This window comes from Corvus kubaryi, unplaced genomic scaffold (genome assembly GCF_017639235.1).
Source record: "Corvus kubaryi isolate FWS band 111438036 unplaced genomic scaffold, C.kubaryi_AGA036_p1.0 37260, whole genome shotgun sequence".
Taxonomy (NCBI): domain Eukaryota; kingdom Metazoa; phylum Chordata; class Aves; order Passeriformes; family Corvidae; genus Corvus; species Corvus kubaryi.
Window position 1 is genome coordinate 2,295,199 of NW_024581077.1, and position 19,425 is coordinate 2,314,623.

Sequence of the window (19,425 nt, forward strand, 5' to 3'; positions counted from 1 at the left end):
CCCATGTCTTCAAACATAGGCAAAAGCACAGTGGCCTGGGAAAAAGGAAGGGAAACTCGCAAAGGGGAATGACTCAAAACCAGGTTGAGCAGAGGTGAGGGAGGGATGAAGAACTAGGCCATAGGCCATGCTTGTTTCTGGGAGCCACGGATGAGGCAGCAGCCTCCTGAGATGCCTGCAGGGAGCCAAACACTATTGCCCTGAGCAGACTCCCTAAGGATACCCAAACTTCTACTGCAGAACTGTGACATTTCAGGTTGACCCACCACTTCCCACCAACTCCTGAGCAAGCCTAACCCTGTATTCCTCTTTGCAAAACAAACTTCTGCAAGAAGTTTGGAGTCCTCAAAGAGACACTCATCCTATGATCAGAAACATGGGCAGGCAGAAAGCCCTGGCCTTTCAGTCACATACAGCCCAGCTGCCTGGCCACGTGGCAGGCAGAGCTCAGGGTGTGCAGCTCTTCCCTGCCAGCAGATCCAGAGCTGTGCTTTGCTCTGTTTGAAAAAGGAACAGTAACATCAACTCACGTTCCCCAATTACCCACGGAAGCGCAGAGCTGAAGGCTGCCAGCTGAACTGCTCCGGTGTCACCTCTTCACTGACATTGCACTAAGACTTCATTTTGCAATAAATTTAAATGCTCGGTCACATTCCCAGCATTCCTTCACCACCAAGAATCACTTCCAGGGCTAATGCCTGCAAACTGAAAGAGGATCCACTTGGATTAGATATAAGAAAGAAGCTTTTTATAAGGAGGGTGGTGAGGCGCTGGCACAGGTTGCCCAGAGAAGCTGTGGATGCCCCATCCCTGGAAGTGTTCAATGCCAGGCTGGATGGGGCTCTGAGCAAGCTCTGGTCTAGTGGAAGGTGTCCCTGCCCATGGCAGGGAGGTTTGGAACTAGATGGCCTTTAAAAGGTCCCCATGATCCTATGACTCCATTTCACTTACAACTCCAGAGAGCTTATTAACAACATGGCCAAAAAAGTCACTTTTTCAAGCAGCAACTGTTTATTATTGGGAAGAACATTAGGACTTTATTTTCTTTTTCTCTTACATATATTCAATTTGAATAAAAATAATTTTAAAATGCTTAACTTCTCTTTATATTACATGAAAATACCTTGAAACAAGAACTGTGAATTTTGGAAGCAAGAAACATAGACAAAACTGTTGGTTAGCTGCTGAGATGTAGTTCTTGGGGTTTTTTCCCCAAAAAAACCCTCAAATAGAGAAACAATCACAATTGTCATTCCAGTGGAGAAACTTATTCCATCTATAAAATATCTTTACGTTTGAGAATGATATATAGTTACAGTAGAAAGTATTCATAATATAGCGTGTGAGTTCTAATATACCACCTAAAATATATAACTTCTCAGAGTTTATAAGGTCAAATATTTTAGACCATATTCCAGTGGAAAAACACTACAAATCTCTTACAATCCTTTTAAAGTTCCTGTTGAATTAACTTTTATTTCCTTTTGAGGAATTTTAATATAATTCCAAGCAACAAAATATTGCATACAAACTAGCTTGCAGAACTTTATTCACACTAAATTGGACAACCAATGTTTAAAAGGATGAAGCACCTTTAGTAACAGTGACAAAACATCACTGTTAGTGTAGCTGATGAGGAAGCAGACTTTGAGCACAGATTGGTAAAATTTTCATGAGAATAAATCTAATAAAAATTCCTGTATATTCAGTATTAAGAAATTCAACTAACTGGAATTAAAATATGCTTATGGCCGGGGTAGGATTACAGTGTTACAAGACAAAGAGTCTACTAATTAGTCCAATTCATATTATCTGATAAAGACTCCTAATAAAACACTGATTTCTTCTTTTTTTATTTTTAAAATACATGCAACTTACTGAAATTTCCCTGGCTTATCTCATCTCTTTTCAGTTTTTTCTGCTGAATGTGAATATAGTTTATCTTTTCATTAACTTCTAGGGTAATGAACACTATTCAGGATCACCTGAATGGGTTATAATTTAAAAAAGCCCTAAAAAGCAAAGAAAAAAAAAAGCAATTAGCATGTCAAGGTCCCACTTTAGAACACAAATCTGCAGAAATACGTACAGTAATAATGAGATGGACTTTGTGTAGGTAGTTATTTGCATTGAGTACCATATCAAATTTAATGTAACTGTGCCAGTCGTGGGACTGATGGCCCGACGGAAAACCACTCTTCACCAATTACAAGGAGAAAAGACTATTAATATGATTGTCAAAACTCTTCTCTTGTAACAGCTTAACCTCAGGGGTCAGCTCTCCTCCAAAGAAATGCTTGAAACGCTGGCTGGTGCTGCAGCCTGACAAACAACCCGATGCCATCTAAGGCGACAATGTCAAACCTTTTCAAAAATAAACATTTTGCTTCAGTATATTTTAGTTGGGGAGGGGGGTGGTGGGTGTCTGTTTTGCTTTGTTTTGTTTTGCTCTTGGCTTTTTTATTTTTGTAACTGTCTGCTGTTTCCAGCACCATCTCAGAGGCTGGAACGTTTCATTCCTTCCTCTGTGTCCTTTTCCCCTTGGCAGATGCTGCCCACCACACCCGCCGCTCCTTGGCGCACAGCAGCCACTGGTACCGCCTTCTTGTTTTCCTTGTCTGTTATCTGTGTCATCAGTGGAATTTACAGCTCTGGAATGTGATTTCTGAATCAGTATGCATTTTCTTTTCCTAAAGAATGCCTTATTTTGCAACCACAGCTGTATAAAAATACCCTAATTTTAACTAATGAGGAGGTGGTGGCTCTTTTGAGACACAATTTAGAAAAACAGGGAGGCATTTTCACCAGACTGGAATATTCTTAAGATCAGGTAAAATTTTGGACCTAAACTGTGTCAATTGTCTTCCTTTCTAAATTAAGAATTACTTTTAGTTTTACCAAGAAATATTTTACTGGTATGAACTATGGAATTTTTGAAATTATGAAGCATATTTATGTTTTACTTCTCTTCTCTAAATATATTACTCATTTGTTTAATTCATTCAGGATTCTACCATACTGTCAACCAACTATAGTAATCCAGAAATGTTTTCTGCTTATTGAAGGGGCTTAATCACTAAGCCACACCTCTCTGCAAAGCTTCAGTATTTCTGATTGGTAAAAAGCATTTCTCATTGAAGTAATACTGAAGTGGAGCCCTAGCCCTCCTCCATATATACGACTGTCAAGTTAATTAACTTTTCAGGACAAAATGCTGATCACATTCAATGACGACCCACACTGTCGTGCTCAAGACAGCTCCAGAGGTAGCTCTGGTGGCACAACTGTGTATCTTGGGTCAAGCTTAGGTGTGAAATCCTTGAAGTTCTTAGATGCTTCAGTACCAAACACATCTAAAACTTTCCTGTTCATGAGAGCAAACCTGAAAAAGAAAAGACAACAAAGCATGAATGCATGACACATTTACTTACAAAAAATAAAAATATTTCATGTCATGAAAGATTATCAAAATCTCTGAAGTACAGGCTTCAACCTGCACTGTTCAGAGTTGGAAAGTTTTTCACCTCAGGCAATAAAGATTTTTAAAAAAATGCATTTGAAAAACGTGGCTAATAGTGTTTGTGTAAGTATACTTCATATAATGCAACTTATGAAAAAGGGGAAGAGTCCCCTTCTATTTTTAATTCCACAAAAAAAAGGTCAAACCAAAATATACTACTGTGCTCTCTCATTCCAGCAGAGCAAACTGTGGCCCTGCCTGCCCAAGCCTGGATGTCAATTTTATGGGTGTTACACCCTATTTCCATTTTGTTGTTCCTCACAATTATAGACTGAAAAGTGTACAAAATGTCAAAAGAAATTGCCTTTATGGACAGAGTGACAAAATTACTATTACAGAGATTTGCTTCAGTTAAAATAAATGAGCAGAACAGAGTTTCTCTTCCTCCCTCTCTTTCAACTAAGGCAAGTTTAGGATTAGGACAAAATGAAAAAATGCAGCCCAAATTGGACATCTGCACTGACATCATTCCCTGTATCATGTTTGTATGGCCTCAGAGGTTGCCTGAGGACTGCCTCCAGGCATCCCAAGGAAAGCTTCCTGCTATATTGTGCAATGTATTCAATCACCTCATGTGTGTACTGTGCCATGGGGAGTGTACATTCAACATGCTCCTGGGACTGGCCTCTGGTTTCACTTCTGTTTTTACAGCCCGGAGAGCTCGTTGTTGCTACAGACATTACCTTTTATAATCCTGTTCATAAACTGATCTGCATCAAGATTTGGATGCCTTGTTCCTGCCACACACTGCACCAATGCAACAGTCTACACTTCACTAACCTGTATTTTTATAAGTCAGTTACAGCAAAATCTATTTTTAAAAGAAAGTTTTTTAGATTCCTGCAGCAAACAGAAGAAACATCCAGTAAGATATTACAGTGTATATTTATGATTATAATCAGTGAAAATTTTTCAGTAGCTTTCCATGAAAAAAAAATCCTTTCCCAACTGAAAGTTATAAAAAAGTACTGAAACTTTCAAGTATTCTTAAAAGATATTCTGACATTTCTGTTAATGCTTTTAAATCCACAGTAATACCTGTTGTCAATCACTGTACATACTAAGTGATTCCTTCAACATGTATAGTTGTTTACTGGATTCTTCATGTTCCAATGGAATCTGAAAGCATCCCACCCTCCAAGTGAACTAAATAGGCTTCAAGTAAAACACTCATCTGCTAAATAGTCTTCACTAGAGTTAAGTCTGCTCCTGTCATTACACTAAACCCAGCAATGTCACTTCAGCAGCGAAGAACTTCAAGAGTACTGCAAACCGTTTGAAAAGCAGAGTAAATCCACAGGAAATTAGCCCTCATGTACTTCTAGGGCTCTGCTGTTGACAGTGAATGACACAGAAAGCTGAGTGTGATCAATGACAGTTTTAGACAAGCCATAACACACCCCTGAGTACATACCTGCCCTTTGTTAGTCGCAAAAGAAATTTCCAGTATGAAGGTCTCAGGTTCTGAACTTCCATGACAGCCTGCAAGGAGAGGATTCTGTCAGAGCCAGCTGACACTGTCAGGCAAAAAGCTTCATCTGCTACATTAGGTTGCCAAAATTAGCAAAAGGATTGTTATGGAACTCATTTTTCCCGCTCTCTGCTGAATTCAGGGCTCTGTATGACCACCGCCAGCACAGACTGATATTCCCAGAATACAATCTTTTTACCAGTGGTGACAATTAACTTACATCTCATTGCAGCGAAAGCAACAACAATCGTTACTCCTGTATACATGACTTTGGACTGGTGGATGCCAAATTTACCTGCTACTTTATCCCCTACCCACTCTGCATTTTGTGATCCACCATTTCTTGTAGTCATATTTATAGTTCATGTTACATTATCTTAAATAATGTCATATAGCCAAAATCCATGTCTTCTCTCTATTTCATTACTTTTCTGGGTCACTAAGAAATATAGTGAATAACAAACACCTCAGCATAGATCCTTTTACTAATTTCTCCTTCCTTCTTCCTGCTAAACATAGCAATTTATTTCTAGCCTTAGATTCGTTTTCCAATTAGTTATTAAGTAACGAAAAAACCAATTCCTTCTTTTTTCATATGAACTTTATGTCTGTTAGTCTCACACGATTGCTCCTGACAGCAGTATTTTGGAGACCTTCAGGCACATCCCAAGCACTAAAATATCAATTCACTTTGATACTAGACTTAGAGATATTCCCAAGAACATGGGAACAATGAGGAGGAGGAGTGTCTCTTAACTGTCCTGTTAAGCACTAGACAGCAGAAGATTGCTTTAGGGTCATTTTATATACTCTTTATTGGGGAGCACAAAAAATATACATAGTTATGGAGGTCCAGAGAACATGCAGTTCATGCAGAGATGTTTCAGCAGAAGGTCTAGAAATGGTGAGATGTAGTAGAATAGTAGAGCTATTTGGGTAGCACTGAAAAGCTGCTTTTCTAGCTGATGCAGATGATAAAAGGACTGAGGGTAAAGGCATGTAGCTGACTTGAGAAGTGCAAAGGATGGTAACTACAGCTTGTTTCAAATGTAACACTTCAGGGTTTTTACTACTTTTTTGCAGATTTTTTCAACTAGGCAACATTAATTCAAGTCAGCTGACAGTGAAAACTTTCAGTTGATTTAAAAAACCATAAAATATTGTATCATATTGTTTGCTTCCTTGAGAAACTGTCCTTTCACATGCTTACGGAAGTTCATACACTAATGTTCATCTTCTGGGTCAGTGCATTTTAAGATCCTTTCCAAAGAATTCCATGTTTGGTATATTCAGCTACAAGCACAGGAGAAAATGAGTCCTAGAAATGACCTTCCCACAGTGACACTCAAAACCAGGATGCAGGAGCCCCAGGATGCAGGAGCCCCAGGAGACAGGAGCAAGATGCTGTGAATCATTACATCTCACCATCTTTTCTATACAACTGTCTCCTGTGCTCCTCATTTCATTCAACATTTGATTTAAAGAACGTCATGTTCTGCTAGAGAACATACTTACTGCCTGAAAGCATATCGATGTAGAAATGGCATAGATGATGCTGTCTGCATGAGGAAAATAGGGAACCTTCCCTGCTTCAATGCCTTTGAAGTATACAGTCTATAAAAATAAACAAAAAAAGCTGAATTCAACAAAATCGAAGTACCTTTTTACTTTTTGTTTTACCTTTTCAAAAAAGCATGTCGACATGATATATTTTTAATACACCCACAAATGTGACATTGGTTAAGATAGATTATAGAGGTTGTCCTAGATCAATCTAATAAGAGGCTGTTAATGCACAGAACAGGACTAGCAACAGCTTGGGTGTTACAGATCCTACAGATAAAAAAGGGAAAGTTTGCTTTGTTAAATCCTTCATTTTAAAAAAGCAAAAGAACAGTGCAATAACTATTCCAACAAAGTGAATATTCACTCTTCTTAAACAGCTTGAAATCACATACTTTACTTTCTGAGAAAACATGTACAGTTTATTTTCCTGAGCACAGCCTGACCTTGCAAAGCAGCACACGCCTCTTTGGTCAGTTACCCTTGGCTTGCGCAAGATGATAAAAGTAGTAAAAAAAAAAAAAGAAAGAAAGAAAGAACACACAGCACTTTTCTTATTTCACTGTAGCCTTGATGTCTCAAAGTCCAGAGAAAACCATCAGCAATACAAGATAATATTGGTTTTTTACAACTGGTGCTTTAAAAGTCAATATGGGTAACACAGATTTGCCTTTATATGACCAATATGTGAACTGCCTTCAGAGCTTGGTCAAGGAGTAGGAACAGAGAGTATCTTCTCTTTTTATGTTTAATCTTACACATAACAAAAAAAAGTTCCTTCTTTTTATGCTCTTTAAAATGAATTCTGCTCTGGTAATGGAGATGGATAAATATTGCTAGAGACCAAGCCTCTCAAGGTCTGCAGGAGAAATATGTGATTTGGGGATGATGCACAGTGAGAGAACATTATCAACTCATTCCAGTGGTGGTGTTGGGGAATTAACCAAGACTAAGTCTCAATTTTATGGAAAAATTACAGTAAGAAATCAAATGCTGGTTAGAAAGTATAATCAACATACCCAAACTCTGTAACTATTTTTTTTTCTAGGCTCCTAATTTTAACAAGTTCAGAGAAATAATTCAAGCCTGAAGAATAGCAATTAGAACAAAGTTCATTCCAAAGCTGGGAATTCAATAACAACTTCAGCTATAGACTAAAACCTAAGCTATTTTGAGTTATTTTAGACTGTTGAATGCCAAAATTAGGGAACAAAGGCAGGAAGTTAAGCTGTAGCTTTTGGCAATAAATCTGCAATTAAGGACTAAGTCTGATTTATGTTTCTGGCAGAACAGACGTTCTTGGAACTTTCAGATTTAAAAAATCTGCAAAAACTACAAAGCAAAGGGTTGTCAGGAGATTAAAAAAATTCATGGAGAATATACATGAAGACCAGTGGATAAGGGACATTTAAAATGAGTCAAAAAATAGAAAGTAAGAAAGATATGAGACCACATGGCAGCACTACCTCTTGGCACACATATACTGAAACACCATCACAACACACCTTTGTATTTTACTGCAATTGCCTGACAAAGCCTCTGAAGTTCATTCTTCTGCCTTGAAAAAATATATGAAATGAAGATCTCTGTTAGTAGGTTAATAACTTACCTCTACTAATTTGGACACCAGATACATAGAGATAGTTGTACTTTTGTAAAACATCATAGAAATTCCTGCTAGACACCCTGAAACAATTAGAAAAGAAAAGCATTGTTAAGGTTGTGATTTGCATTGTTAAGGTCACTGCTGTGGTGTGTCAGCCCAACAAACACTGCACAGGACTATTTATTTCTGTTGTTAGTTCAGTGATGCTCTTTTGCTGCCCATCCAAGTATGGTTTATATCACTAAAGAGAGAATGTTTTAAAATGCTGAAACAAATCTGTACTTCAGTGCTCAGGAGCACAGTATCAAATTTCTGTTCTTTGTGGGATGAGAGACCTCTGCAGCTCCAACATGTGACAGATACACATGAGGGAAGGGCCTCACCACCACAAGAATTTCATGGCAAAAGGGTCTTTCTTTGGACCCACTGGAGCACAATGTGTATTCTGTCACATATGGAAGAGTCAGTATTTTCATCTCACATCTCTACAGCTGCAAATTAAAGGACAAGTTTATATTTGTGCACACAGTAATATACTGTCCTTGGAGATGACCATAAACTCCACATTTGACTGAATTTGCCTTACAATTTTAATTGCAACTCTTTCTTTGACACTACTTGAAACATCAGTTTAACACAACCTTGATATACACAGTCCTATTTTCATCACAGAAGCCTGAAAAGGGAATGGGAGGACAGACAAGAGGAATACTTACAGAGTCCCAACACAGGCAACACAAACTTTTCATGGACTCACCAGCTACAAGTGCATGAAGTTCATCATCTAGGTTTCGGACCCAGCGCAGGAAGCAACTTGTACCCTGTGCAGGAGAACAGAATGCTGGCTTAGCTCTACTTATTTCTGGTAACACACAGACTGGAGGTATTCCTTATAAACTGGTAATATAGTGCACAGTAGGAATTAAGAGTGTAGTGTGATAATACCCATAATCACAGAATCATAACATGGTTTGGTCTGGAAGGGACCTTAAAGATCATTTCATTCCATCTCCCCTGCCATGGGCAGGGACACCTTCCACTAGACCAGGTTGCTCAGAACCCCATCCAGCCTGGCCTTGAGCACTTCCAGGGATAACACATTCTTCTACTTGGTAAGGTTGTTACAATAAAGGCAATTTAATTGATACGTGAGGAGGCAAATTTCCCATTATAAGACTCTGTAAAGGGAAAGGTAAAATCACATTGTAATTTCTTAAGAGCTGTAGAAACTTTCATTACTGGGACATGTTATGTCTGATTAGGCAATCTTTACCACATCAAGAGACAGTAAATTACATCAACAAACCACAAGAAATCAACAAAACTAAAGAACGACCTTTTTAAAACACTGGTGATACTGAAGTCCAGAGAGTTGGACACAGTACCCGAAACATTTCAGTGTTTTAATTTACAATTCACTGCTGCCATTTCTTTCAAAATTAGAGAGCAGATTAATCTAATTTGAATTCCAATCTAATACCAAAGCTAATCTTGAATTAATGTCATCCTCATTTGCTGTACCCGTCTAGACTCTTTCCCATGATAAAGGTTTTTTTCAACTACATACCAAACCTCCTGAGATTTTTTCATGAATCCAATAAATTCTGGAACTAGGAAAATACATTCATCTAAAAACACAGAACTGTATTTTGGATCCAAAATGCAACAAGCATTTCATTTTTTTTTGCCATGGCCCAATTTTTTTAAGTGATTAGAATCTTTGTTGCCCTACATGCCTATTTAAACTGGAAGAAAAATATAATGCAACCCAAATTTGTGTAAGTTATGAAATGCAAACAATAACATATAGTAGAATCATAGAATTAGAGGATCATTTAGCCTGGAAAGGACATTTAAGATTATCAAGTCCAACTGTTAATCTGTCCACCAAGTCCACCACTAACCCACATCCCCAAGTGCCACATCCACACACCTTCTGAACACTTCCAGAGATGGCAATGCCACCACTTCCCTGGACATCCTGTACAGCGCTTGACAAGCCTTTCAGTCAAGGAAGATTTCCTACTATCCAATGTAAACCTCCCCTGGACAACTTGAGGCCATTTCCTCTTGTGCTGTCCCTTGTTACTCGGCAGAAGAGACCAACCCCCACCTGGCTGCACCCTCCTTTCAGGCAGTTGTAGAGAGTGATAAGGTCCCCCCTGAGCCTCCTTTTCTCCAGGATAAACACCCCCAGCTCCCTCAGCCACTCCTCTTCAGATTTGTGCTCCAGACCCTTCCCCAGCTCCGTTGCCCTTCTCTGGACACGCTCCAGCCCCTCAATGTCTTTCTTGCAGTGAGGGGCCCAAAACTGAACACAAAACTGAACACAGGATTGGAGGTGTGGCCTCACCACTGCTGAGTGCATACTTAAAAAATAGTAAATAAAGGTCAGAATATGTCACCCTCATAAAATGAGTATCTACTGGACTAAATTGCACCTCTCAATTGGAGCTTTTAAACTCATCAAAATCTTTTTAGCTTTTGCAATTTAAATACTTTTCTTCTCTAAAGGCTCTTTTCTTACAGTTTGAGCAAAAATATTTTCAAGCAAACTCTGAACACCACATTTGCGCTTTGCTATCAAAAATTTTAGACTTTGTAGCCTTACAAATTGTTGTCTCTCAATTTAATTACTAATCAAGTGAAATTCTGTTTGCTTACATGGATGACTTCCTTCTTTTATTTTTCAGTAAATAATATTTACCTTCAATAATACAGCATGATCTTGAATTTGCAGAGCAAGTAAAGTGGCAGCTGAAAAATGCCATGTGATTAAGAATACAAAAGTGCAAAAGACACTTCAACACTGCACTGTGCAATGTATTCTGCACTGGGGCGTGTGCTTTGCCACAGTCTCTTTTGGCATAAATAAACATAATTTGATTAATTCCAACAACGCTGTATGAATGCGTATCAGTTCACAATCTGCCATCTTATAACGGGGTAGATAGACTTCCAAGCAGACAGTGCAGTGTCTCCTCAGCTACACACTGTATGTTCTGCAGTCTCCTGCTATTTAGTGTCAAGTAAGAATTCCAGATATGTGAGCCAACAAGATCTGCCCATGGCTTCTCTCCGGCAACACAGATGCTACTGCAGTCACTACTTGTGCCTGCATTAAAATGCTTTTGTGTACCAGCAAATCCCTTTGAAATCTGAATTCATTTTCTCTGAAGTACTCTCTTATCTCCTGATCTTGAAACCAAGCTGGTTTATTTGGAAATTATAGAAAAAACACACAGAATGGAAGAATAACTTTCTGTTTTCAATTTGATTACTGCAATAGTATAAAATTTGTCAGTGACATGCTGCAGCAAACAGTATCGGTACTATTAAGCAGATTGACTTTTCAGCTGTGATATTCCTAAAAGTGAAATAAAAAACACAGCATTTGTCATTTCTGTATGCTATAAACTTACTTTGTATATACTGACAAAAGATCCCAGAAAAGCTCCAAGCTGGAAATTTTCCTTGTTGTAGAAAAGGGAAAATAGCCGTGATGGTTGTGTAAGCAGATGCCGGAAGGTGGAAGGAATCCGAAGGCAACACTGGATCAGGTAACCGATGCTAAACATTCTAATGAAGCCCTAGAGAAAAGAAAGAGAGATTTTGTGGTAAGAAACCACAAATTCTGAAAAAGAAAAAGCAAAAGCTTCTACAGAAGGACTTAATTTTGACATTGAATAGTTTAAAACCCACTCTGCAGGTAATACGTAAAATGCATAAATGTATCCCCACCTTCAAACTCAAGACTTTTGTTTTTCCCAGTTACCCTATAAAATAGCAAAAGCAGTAAAACCACAGACAATTAAGTCTTCTTTAATTTCTATGAATTTCTGAAAGGTCTCAAGAGAGAGCCTTCTCTTCTACTCCAAAATTCTGTCCTTTGAAATAATCCTGAGGACTTCATTTCCAGGTTACTGACCAGCTTTTAACCACAAAGGGGTTTATAGAGGAAAGCACTGCAGTGGAAAAAAAAGAGCACTTCTACACTCAAATGCCTGCAGAAAACAGTAAGGAGGAATAAGTCCACCAAAAATAAATTTCAGAAAGTGTGAGAATTAGAAGTTAACCCTGGTGGCTTGGCACATCTCATGGACTTTGCCGCAGCCAAACATGAGGTTGTGGGATGCCTGCAGCAAGGGGAAGGGCAAAACTGGAAGGAAGTTTATGTGCAGAGCTAATGAGAAAAGATAAAATGGGTTACAAAGAATTTACTTACTATTCCACCTTGGATACAGACCTGGGTTTTTTTTAACATGACACAAAACCACACTGACTTGTTTTTCCAAATTATTCTCCCCAGTTTCTTCTAACTTCCTCCAATGTTTCCTATCATTATTCTTACCCTCAGGCTGAACTTTTCTAATAATTCTGAATAAATTTTACCCAGTTTTTGCTTGGAACATGCTTTATGTGAAAACTATCTCTGCACTCACCTGCAATTCAGGCAAGCACCTTATTCAGTTACAGTGACAGGGACACAATTCCAGTGACAAGGATATCTGGCAGAGGGTTTGACTGAGCAACCTTTCAGACTCAGAACTCAAACCATTTTTGCCTCCTCAAGAACTTCATAATGCATCATAAAGCTTGTAAAATTTTATTGTGGTTAAACATCCAGTAATAAACTCTTCCAGAATTCTGAAGCAATTATTCTTCCTGCTACTCAAGAAGTGGTTTATGAGAATCAAGTGAAAGAAAATAAGTCATCCAATGATCCAACAGCATCTCTTTGAATGAAAAATTTCTGTTCCTTCATGCCATCATAGAAAATAAAATAAAAGTCCTAAACCCAGCAGTTATGAACAAAGCCCAAAACAAGAAACAACAGAACAGTGTGTTCAACATTTTTATCCAGGAAAGGGGACTTCAGTGGGGTGAGGAAACATCTAAATTACAACTGGAAACACTCAAACACATCCCTGATTTTATTCCTATTAGTAGCCAAATTAGAAGTGCTGAACCAAAGGACTGAGGTTTAGTGCTGATGTGCATGAAATATCAAGTATTGCACAAAATCTCTCTATTTAGCTCATTACTTCAACCAGGTGAAATCATATCACACCTACAGGTGTTTTTTCACAGTCACAGGAAGTATTATATCTTACAATCAATGTACAGTATTGTAACTTTCATAAAAAGACCTTCCATAAAAAGACCTCCAATGGATATGGATACACAGTACGCAGCAGAGCATATGCAGGACACTGTAATAAACATAAGTGAGCAAAGAAAACTCTGCTAAGAGCCATTTTTCCACAGAGATTTTGAGTTGGAGCTCAGATCAGCCAGAAGTAGTAGCACAGTGTAATGATGTATCTCCAGAATTTGCTGAATAAACCTTTTTTCCTGCTTTTGAGAAACAAATTTCTTAATAACACATTCAAGATATTTGCTGTAACTCAAATTCAGAAAAGCACATGTGCACATAGACAGTTCAGAAACATACCAAAAACTCAGCCAACCTGTTGCAATGTATTAGGAATTAGTTAGGATAGTTAAAATCAATTAATTAAGGTATTTAGTATTTATTCTGGGTATAGTAGCCCATGTTCCTTCAAGAGACAGAACGTTGAGACTACAATCATAAGAAAATACTCTCAGAAAGTTGTGGATACCTCAATCCTGGAAGTGCTCAAGGTCAGGTTGGATGGGGCTCTGAGCAACCTGATTTGTGCAAGGTGTCCCTGCCCACAGCAGGGGGTTGGAACAAGATGGTCTTTAAGGTCCCTTCCAACCCAAACCATTCTATGATTCTATGACCTTCTTTGAGGTCACTCTAGTCACCAGTAAATCTGGAGGGTTACCTGGTCCTGTCTGCAGCACCAGCAGAAAAAACCAGACAACTGGACTGCTACTGTTGGCTAATGGCTCCTCACTGTAAACAGGAGGAATCCAAAAGAGGAAAAATACTGTTCCACTGCTTCTGCCACAGCTCTTTTCAGAGATTTACAAGCATAAAGCATTTCAAGTATTTAAAGTCTGAAGGGAAGTCAATGAACTCACATGGTATGACACTACTGAATGTTACGTAAAAGCCATGATGATGTCAATGAGCTAATGTGCATTTAAATGTGAAGCAGGAGAAAAAGAGCATGCAAGGACAGTTAAAGCACAGATGTATTAATGAGAAGACCAGTTGTTCAAGGGTAAGGGAAAAAAACACTGAATGGAAATTTTGGCAATGAGAAGCTCATCACATCATTATCAGATTTGAAAGCTCCATTATGGATAAGGAATTGTAAAAACACGCTCAAATCATATCAGCTGACAGTTGTTACTGATCAACTCCAGGAACAGTCACAGAGAGAACTGAACTTAAAGAATTTTGGATCTTTAAAAATCAAAATACATAAAAATAAAAATTTTTCCTCATGTTTTAACTTTAAAAAAAGGTCACAGAAAAGACAGGAAAGTAAAAGATCTGACTGCCACTTCAGCAATATCTCCCTCATTAGATTATTGCAGTCAAGAATAATTTATACCAAAATACTACAGAGGATGGGTCCAAGAATGAAATATATTTCAAATGCACAATTGTCTTCCCCAAAGAGAGAATAGCCTTAAATTTTTTTTTTTTAAATTTGTTTTTGTCAGGTCAAGACTTTATTCAGCTCTATTATCAGCCAGGCTTTTTCTTCCCTCATTCCATTTAAGGATATCTATAGCACAAACAAAATGATGCTGAATAAACAAGTGAAGAGGATGAGTACTCATGAATATCCACCTTCCCCCCCAACCTCAGGTTCTTTTAATAATTCACATCTCCCCCATCACCTAAGAAAGGACAGAGAGAGAGAGTAGTGTGGGTCTAGGTTACTGTGATTTGCAAAACCCAAACCCTGCAATCAGATTTGGGTCTCTCGACTAGAGTAATTGAACAAGACTAACTCCTATTTCTTCATCACACTTCTGTTTTAAAATCTCTTTCAAGCTTATTACATCCCATTATGGTCAGATCATCTACCTCTACCTACAAAGTCTGACACACACAATCATTCTTCCAGCTTTTATGGGTTTTCCATGGAGAAGTAGAATTCCATGATGAGTACTCTTAACAGAAATCCCTACTTGTTTGGCCTAACTGTGCTTGTAAAATAATATGGTGTTATGACAGTACTTATACATTTGAATGCTGAGCATGCAGCACAGGATACATAAGGATTTTGTGTGATATTAATAAAAAGCTCTGAAAGCAAGTCTGGACTAACTGTAGTTAAGAGCTAATTATAAAAATTGTAAAATATGCCTAAGTGATGACAGACAGCACTTCTACTATGTAAAAGCGCAGCAGACCAAAGTTATAGTGAAGTACCTATGAAAAAAACAGATGCACACCAGGAGATGCTGCCATCAGCAGAGATCTGGATGTGTAACGATCAAATCTGCATAAAATCACTTCAGCCTAACTTTAATATTTGTTCTGAATATAATATTCACTGCAATCTTGAACATTGATTCTGAAGGCCAGAGACTTGATATCTATGGGGAAAACACAGAGTACTCTGCAGACAAAGGCATGGGAATGTTTGCTCCTCACAGGATGCTGACCTGACCAAACATAAGCCCACTCAGGAGATGGGAGACAAAGCAAGCCAGGAGCCACTGAACAGCAAACACACTGGGCAAGACACTGAAGCAGCACAGAGCAAATGGAAAGTCTGTGCTGCCACAGATGTTTTGCCTTGAAGAAAAGAGCACATGAATGAAACATAAAGTGGACAGTGGTGACAGGTTGTAAAAGTGTAATTTTAATCTGGGTCTATACATCTATGTACATGTCATACCTACAACATAGGTGACATATAAAAAGTGAAAAAACTATCTTGAGCTATTCATCAATGTTCTACTGAGTATTCTCATTGCAATAAGCAGAACACTTAAGCACCATCGGCAATTCTATCAACTCTAGCACAATTTATACCTATGTTACACCACGGTATGCCGCTAATATACTGCAGGGCAAAAAACGTGTTAACACAAAAAAAATGATGTTGTTAGTAAACATGCATAAATAAATGTTGTGCTAGATCTCTTCTCATGCCAAAGTTAAGTGTGGCTTTTCGGAGATAATATTAACCATATATACAATTTTAATTCTAAAAAGTTATTTTTGAAAGTAATATACATTAAAAGCATCTGAAGATACTCAAATCCATTTTTGCTGTTCCATATATAAAACCAGGTCAACTACTAAGGGATCGAGATCTTCTGGAGTCTTACCAATTCCCAAAACAGGCATAGCAGGTGGTACCACCTGTGCCAACCCAATGCCAGCCAACACAAATTTCTGCACAGTACTTCTCTGAAAAAAAATGTGCTGATCACATTAATAATGGAGGATGAATTATACCACCGGAGATAAACAGCTCTTCCTGGGCGTAGCAACTGTGACCAATCTCTCATTACCCCGAGCCCTTAAAATAAATGACTGGAGGAGTGCACCCAGTGCCCAGCAGCGACGTTCCAGAGCCACGCAGCTGCACGGGAACCACGGCCGCCTGCCCCAGCAGCACATTCCAGGTGCTTTATTTAGGGGGAGTCACAAGTGGTCTCAGCCATGAAGTGCATCACATAGTTAAACAAGCTCCTTGCTTGCTAGTCCATTTTTTCCCACACATTTTATGTTACTCATTCACTACAGCTAATCTGAAAGACCAGAGAACTTTAACCCCACCACCGCCCCGTCCTAAATTGAGAAAATCTGTTTTCTGGCTTGTCACATTTTCAATAGAAGAGGAATGAGTAACAGGCTCATTTCTCACTTCCTAAGCATATGCTTTTCCTGACTAGAGAATTTTACCCCCTCTTTGCCAGAGTTTGTCAATCGAACTTTTTCTGCACTTACTTTAATACAGTATGAGATGCAATTATCTCCATAGTGTTTACAGCATCTATGCCTTGGGCCGTGTTTGCACCTGCAAAAAGCATAATGAAACACATATTAACTCGTAGCTGTTTTCAGCGTCAGCGACAGCAGACTTCATAAATTTTTCTTGCCTAAAAATACATAAAGTGCTATTTGCCCAGCACTCATTCTCCCCATTACCCACTGAAGGGCACTGTGAACTTTTATGATGCCATAAAAGGACAATAAAAACTAACAATACTTTAGTTGTACACCAAGAAAAAAGTGTCTGCACACTTATTTGGGTCTAACCTCTTGCCATGCTACACATAAAATGCTAAATTAAAGAACAAATTTTCTGCTGTGGTCAACGAGGAGGAGTGATGTGACCTTCCCTGGTTTGTCTCTGCTCCATAGTTCTGGAAGGATATTTGAGCAAGCATCTGTTAACTGTGTCCTTTCATCTTTCACACCACTGTAAGGGTCACGGAAGGGCAATGCAGATCATACAAATGCACAGAAACACCCTGTGACACTTCTCTCAATTACAAGCCTCTCTCACTTTTGGGCTATTTCTTCTGCAGTGTAGATTTTTATGTAGCTCTTCCTTTGGACTGAGAATTTGACCTTGAGCATTTAAAAGAGACTGGCTTGGGATGGTGGGATGTGTGGGTTGTACAGTTTCTAGCCCTGCATTATGTAGAATTAAAATAAGTAATGTCATACCGGGCCCAAACATTATATTTTGCTATATCCAAGTATTTAAGCTTTAATGTAAACTAAATTACACAATTTATATACTATGTCAAATACCTTGGAAGTTTTGAATCGTGTACTCTAATGGCCATAAATCATCTGTGAGGTCAGTTTATGTAGCAAAAATTGTAATGAGAATGTGCTCAGGTTACAGGCATTTAGACTCAATTATACTGAAAAGAACCATATGGAAGAGAAACGAGTGAGAGCATAAAAACTCCATATTGAAAGTTTTCAGAATGTCTGAGTTGGAAGTTTCAAAACCTTAAAGGAAAAATATTCTTCTCCATCTTCAATCCTTGCATTTAACCAACAACAGAAGAGCTATGAACTATCTCTAGCAAACTGAATAACAGGTATTTAAGACAAAACAGGCATAAGCAATTCAGCTAAAAGAATTTGATTATGGCTGGAGCTGTCTTATCCTTGTAGGTCTTTTGCTGTCTAATAGAGTCATGACTGAAAACCACTGACAACTTCCCTCACATTTTTCAACTAAAACCCACAGCAAATCACAGAAAGACACCATGTGATGGCGATCACTTCATGTTTGTTCATCATCGGAGCAAGTAAAATAAGCCACTACTTTGAGAATAAAATGTACTTGGAAGACTCTCTCCTGCCTGTCAGCAGGTAGAGATTTGGTCATAAAACTGCTCTTGAAGAGGTCAGTGGAAGTCAAGATTCAGTCACGTGAACCTACCCCTAATCCATTTTTTACTCTATCATCCCTGTAAATGAATGACTCCTTGTGGTATCCAACATGCCTGAAGCAGACGAATCAGTCATAGCAGAAGTAAATCATCATCTGACCATATCAGACTGAGAAGATCACTGCTCTCACTTCTTTAAGTTCATACTAAAAGGCAAAGAATTGGATCCTGTAGACAGGGGGGCACCTACCTTGCCTAACTTCAGATGTCTAGACCTGACCTTGTGCAAGACAGTTTTAGACTCACTCTGCTTTGCAATTTCCTATCTCCCGACAGTGGAGGCAGCCCATGTGCCATCAATCCTATTTTTAGGTAGTTCTTCTTTATGCAATACAGAGATGTTGGTCCCCCAAAAGTCTATGTTACGGTCACTTATGGTGACAGAAGTAAGGTCTGCTGCTGTGCAATTTTTCTTCTTAACATTACCACTAGTTCCAGCAGAACTATGCCATGAACTGGTTCTGCTGAAAACTGCATAAAAGGTAACCACCATCCTGCACTCACCATGGACTGAATTTACTCTCCCTTGTTAGACAACTGCATGTTGCAAGTCATACAGGTCTTAAGTTTTGCTTTCACTAGAGTTCATAATTTGCCACTATTAACTACCTAGTAAAAATGAAATAGAAAACCACTGAAATGCAAGGCAGAAGTATTATAAAACATTGTCAAATACAACATAACAGACATTAAAGTGCTCTATGCAACAATGATTCATTTTGTTTTGGTTTTGGTTTGGGTTTTTTTTACTCACACTTTGTCCATGAGCTTTTTTGTTAGCGCCAGTATGTTCATTGGCTGTGATACTTTTTCACTATGCTTGATTTTTCTATCTGTTTTTGAAAATGCTGCTTCAGGTGAAAAAGAATGGGTGGGAATTTCTTCCTTCCCTACAATGAACCTGAAAGAAAAAAGCAAAACAGAACAAACCAATTACATAAA

General features: G+C 38.4%; 1 protein-coding gene across 1 annotated transcript in view; it reads right to left on the reverse strand.

Moving 5' to 3' along the window:
- Positions 1-988: 988 nt before the first annotated feature.
- The window catches only part of TMEM135 (transmembrane protein 135), a 160,796-nt gene continuing 142,359 nt past the window's right edge, over positions 989-19,425 (reverse strand). The window contains exons 8-15 of the mRNA XM_042024037.1: positions 19,238-19,384; positions 17,015-17,084; positions 11,583-11,750; positions 8,918-8,981; positions 8,164-8,240; positions 6,507-6,605; positions 4,935-5,002; positions 989-3,382 (exon numbers count right to left, since the gene is read on the reverse strand). Of these exons, the coding sequence (XP_041879971.1) occupies positions 3,250-3,382; positions 4,935-5,002; positions 6,507-6,605; positions 8,164-8,240; positions 8,918-8,981; positions 11,583-11,750; positions 17,015-17,084; positions 19,238-19,384 (826 nt within the window). The 3' untranslated portion in view covers positions 989-3,249. The remainder of the gene's footprint in view (positions 3,383-4,934; positions 5,003-6,506; positions 6,606-8,163; positions 8,241-8,917; positions 8,982-11,582; positions 11,751-17,014; positions 17,085-19,237; positions 19,385-19,425) is intronic.